At 46.0% G+C, this 5192-nt stretch overlaps 1 protein-coding gene and 1 pseudogene across 1 annotated transcript in view; one reads left to right on the plus strand and one right to left on the minus strand.

The window, feature by feature from the left end:
- LOC106820008 (alpha-mannosidase 2x-like) overlaps positions 1-641 on the plus strand; it is a gene marked incomplete at its 5' end in the record, with an annotated part of 2401 nt that extends 1760 nt beyond the window's left edge. Inside the window, 2 exons of the mRNA XM_014824570.1 lie at positions 1-120; positions 550-641. Of these exons, the coding sequence (XP_014680056.1) occupies positions 1-120; positions 550-641 (212 nt within the window). The remainder of the gene's footprint in view (positions 121-549) is intronic.
- Positions 642-918: 277 nt separating this feature from the next.
- LOC106820010 lies at positions 919-4275 on the minus strand (annotated as a pseudogene).
- Positions 4276-5192: the final 917 nt, after the last annotated feature.

The raw sequence follows: 5192 nt of genomic DNA on the forward strand, positions 1-5192 counted from the left end.
CCGTGACGAATCGCTGCGCTCACTACCTGCTGACGGGACACAACGCGTCGTCACGCTACGACCCGACAGCGACCGCGTTCTTCGACCTGGTAGGTAGCATCCATGCGCGCGCGTGGCGCGGTGTGGCGTGGTGTGGTGTGGCGTGGTGTGGCGTGTCACAACGCGTCGTCACGCTACGACCCGACAGCGACCGCGTTCTTCGACCTGGTAGGTAGTATCCATGCGCGCGCGTGGCGGATCGAGGACCAGTGCATCGTAGGCTCTGCTAAGACACGTTCGGTGTTTTCCACACATTGCTGCAGTTCATATGTATTTATATATACATATATATTTATTTATATACATATGATATATATATATATATATATACTGTGCGTGTGCAAGGTGTATGATCATGGGCAATCACAAACACAAACACACTGCACACTCTAAGACGGCAAGCAAATCCATGTCTAATATGTTTTAAGTACGTATATGTATATATATATATATATACATACGTATGTGTTTACGCATATCTTCGTGTGGCATGTCTGTGCGTGGGTACAGGGGGAACATGCTTGCTGTATGGCATTGCACAGGCGCTTTGCTCACGGGTTTCATCAGACACGAGTCTGTTTCGGTCAAGTGCGCTGGAGTAATTGCAGAAACGTGATCACACAGCAAACATTAGGCTGGAAATTGAAGGTGGGGGGTGCGTGTGTCGATTTATTCCGTCTCGGAAAAATTCCTTAAGCTGATTGCGTAACGAAATGATTTTGTAAGCTCTCTCTCTCTCTCAACGTCGTCGCTCTCTCGTTCTCTCGCGACATCGCCTCCTCTCCGGCGCTCTTCATCATCCTGCGTCGAGTCTCGTCTCCTCTCTCATCCCTCGTTCTCACGTGCGCTCACACTCTTCTCGATCTCTCTCGTCTGCCTCTCTCTCTCACTCCTCCTCTTCGTCTCAGCTCTCATCTCTCTCTCTTTCTCTCGCCCTCGTCTCGTCTCCTTCTCTTGCTCACTAGTCTCTCGCACCCTCGTCCCTCTTGTCTGCATACAGTCGGCACAGGGCGCGGGTATGTGTCTAGTCGCTGTCTCTCCTCTCCCGGCCTCTCGGTCTCTCTCTCAAGTGCGGTCTCGCTCTCCTCTCTCGCGGGCGTGTCTTGTCATTAAGCTCGAGAGGTTCGTCCTCTCCTAGGCGCTCATGCGTGGGGCGGTCAGATGGGAGGTCGTGGACGGAGGCGGAGAGGCGGGGTGAGAGCTGCGTGTCAGTGTGGACCACCTGGCTCCCGGCGGGCCTCGGTGCGCTGCCGGGGTCGGGTCTGGGTGGGACGTGCGAGTCGGATCGGGTCGGACGTCGTACTCCGGGACGCTCGTCGTAGGCGTCGCGTGGGTCGGGTCACGTCAGGTCTGCCGGGCGCGCGGCGTCGATCCGTCGGCGGGGGCCGAGGCGGGCATGGCGCGGGGTCGTCGGTGGGGCGGCGCTAGCGGGGGGGGGTCGTCGGGAGGTTGGGTCAGGGGCGTCCGCCCGCCGGCCGGGGTCTGCCGACCAGGCGGACGGGGCCGGGGGGCTGGTGGGACGTCGGCGGTCGGGGTGAAGGCGCTCCCGCCAAAGGTCATTTAGGGCTCCCGCGACTATCCGCTTTGGCAGTGCTGATTCGAGCGTAGGGCGCAACTAGTGGACGGACAGATAGAGTCAATGGCCTTGAGTCGTGCGGCCGGGGGTTCATCGTGCAATGCGTTCGCTTCTCCGACATCGAGGGGACGCGTGCGGAAAAAATGGAGTGGCTATGGGGCACGGGGTTTGGGCGGTGAGGGCGGCTCCAGGCTCGAATCCCTTCTGGTCTCTCCTCGTCCACTTTCTCGTCGTTTACCTCTTTTATTGTGCTCCCTGATTCAGCAGAGAGCTCGCTTCTTCTTCTCGTCCATCTCTCTCTCCTGTTCCCCCCTCTCTTGGCAGTGTGTTCTAATGAAGTTAACCGTTCGCGCTCTGTTTCGGCAGGTGAACCATGATCCCTCGCCGCTGCGAGGCCGTGTAGGACACAAGGATAAAGGCGGTCGTTTCACCTTATAGATTAAATTGGACTACACTGGCTACTTTCGACCTTTCTGCCAGACATTTAGGAAGTTATATTGCTCGTTCTCTATCGAGATCATGGTCAAACGATTTCTTTACGATTCGCAGGCGCTCAAGTATGTGTCGGTCTAGCCTAGTACCACTCTCAAGCCGCATAAGCTACTTTCCGCTCTCCGAACAAGGGAGCGAGTACACTCACACGGCTCTTTAGCGGCGAAATCCCCTTCTGCGAACAGCGTTTGTCTGGAATTTTTTCAGCGGTCTTCGGTCTCCCTATTCTCATCTCGTCTTTTTGATTTTATGGGTATATACCAACTGACTTGACCATCAAGCTTCTGGCCTGCTGTATAAATATCCACGCTTTCTAGACATCTCATCTCCTCACTGCAAAAGAAATCACATTTCTAAACAAGTTCATAGACCCTATCCGTCCAGTTCTCTTACGAAATTCATCATCTCAGTCTAAAGCTCTCTCGTGCTCTCAGCAAAAGTCCCTCAAACCAATGATTCTTTCTCTCTCTCTAGTCATCTCGTCTCATGCCTATCTTACATACTATTAAGAAGTCTATCTATTTTCTCTACAAGAGTTGTAAGCCACGACTCTCTCTCTCTTTCGTCGATCTTGCTCGCCAAGTGTATCTTCAGCGCCCAAAGTTTGAGTCTAACACGGTGGTAGAGGCTTGGCTAGATATCAAGATCGCGTCGAATGGTGGCCACGCTGCAGAGGGGGGCTGGGATAACAGGCGTGAGCGCCCGACGCCGCGGGCTACGGCACTGAGTGGAGCAGGCCATGTACGTTGTCCTCGTAGTTCTCCGTACGAATATAGAGTCTCCTTGGTGATATATTACCATTCGTGACTCGATCGCACCTCAGCGTACAGTATCACTCGTTCTTGTCTTAACTCGACTCGTCCGCTGCGTCATCAAAGTTTTTCACACTTTCTTATATCAATTACAATCCAATCGCCCTTCACCAAACCGTCTGAAATGGAAAGAATGGCGCTGCTCTTCTCTTTTGCTCTTTCTGTCCTCAATACTCTCTCTCTCGAACCTCTCTCTCTCTCTCTCAGTTCTCGGAGCACCCACCCCCTCGTCTTTCTTGCTGTCAGCATGTGGCCTGTTATTGACTCCAGTTGAGATTGTTGGTGCAAACATTGGCATGTCACCTGTTTTATAACTCAGGAAATGACAATTCGTGATGTAATTAGGCGAGGTGAGCCAGCGTGTATTCACTATATTTACTACGTTTACCTGTACAAAATTACTTACCGTATAACTATACTACGCTGTACCATTAACTATACTGCTGTACCAGATTACTTACCTGGTAGCCATTACTTTACTCTGTACTTAATTACCTAACATTATATTATACTTACGGCTATATCTATAAACTAACTCTGTAACCATTACTTAATTAACACTATACTAATACCTTACCTAACGACTATACTTGTACCTCTACTGAATACCTTTACCTATACTATAACTTACCTATAACTGACTCTAACTGATACCTATACTATACTTACCTATACTATACTTACCTATACTATACTTACCTATACTATACTTACCTATACTATACTTACCTATACTATACTTACCGTCTTAACTAATACCTTAGCCTATACTATAAGAACTTACCTATACTTACTATCTATACCAATACACCTATACTGTACCTATACAATAGAATACTTTTAATTTAAGTCTAGCTGATAACTTATGGGTACACTGATGACTGGATACCTATCTATACTTACCTACGACACTATACTTTATCCGTATAACTAGTACCTTAACCTATAGCACTATACTTACCAGACCGCCCGTAGCACTATACTTACCCTAATACTATCATAGCTTACCTCTACTAGCTACTATACTTACCCTAGCACTATACTTACCTATACTAATAAACTTACCTATACTATACTTACCTATACTATACTTACCTATACATATAAACTTGCATTACCCTCATAGCTATAACTTACCAGGTACACTTTACTATACACTAAAATACTAGGTAAGCTTACCGGGTACAACTATACTTACCATACAACCGTATACTATAGCCTATAGCTGAATAGACTATACCTACACTATACCATATACTGATACTTAACGTACGTATACTGTATATACCTACACCTGATTACTCTGAACGACCATATCCTGGGCGAAGATACTTACCTCTACTATACTTACCTCATACTATACTTACGCTATACTGATACTGGTACCTCTACTAGGTAACTGACCTATAGCATAACATTAAACCTATCACACTATACTTACCTATACTATAACTTACCTAATACTCATACTTACCTCACTATAACTCACCGTTCTAACTGTAAATAAGCTATACTATACTGATACTTAACCGTATATAAGATTTTACCACTAGCTCGTATACTTACGCTATACTATCACTTACCCTCCTAAGCTAATTACCTACACTCTACTTAGCCTACCCTAACTATACTTACCATACACTATACTTACCTATACTCATACTTACCCGGGTATAGAGCATAATATCTTACCTTACAGTAATTTACCTATACTTATACTACCTACTACTGAGCTATGACTTACCTACACTATACTATACCTATAACTATACTTACCGTACACTGATAGACACTTACCTATACCACATACTTTACTAATAACTGATACTTCCTGCTAACTATACTTACTACACTATACTACTTACCTATACTAAGATACTTACCCGGTACCACTTGAGATGGTACGCAGTACGACTCAATACTGTACCTAAAAATACTATACTCTAACCTACACTATAACTGTTACCTAATAAGCTATGACTTACGCGGGTATAACATAACTGATACGCGTGATAGATACTTACTATAGATACTGATAAGTGTCTTTACCTATGACATGCTATACTTTTACGTATAAAGTTCCCTTTTGACATGATTCATTACTTACATATACTATAAAACATACTTATAGACATAAAGATGATGTTAGGGTATTCTATAACCTACCTATAAAATAATTGTTTATAGTATACATATATCTCATACTACACTTGTCTACAATTACACCTATACTATGCTTGCCTACATGAGTAGCTTGCCATACTATACTCCGT

The sequence above is a fragment of the Priapulus caudatus genome, unplaced genomic scaffold, assembly GCF_000485595.1.
Source record: "Priapulus caudatus unplaced genomic scaffold, Priapulus_caudatus-5.0.1 Scaffold5748, whole genome shotgun sequence".
Classification (NCBI taxonomy): Eukaryota; Metazoa; Priapulida; class Priapulimorpha; order Priapulimorphida; family Priapulidae; genus Priapulus; species Priapulus caudatus.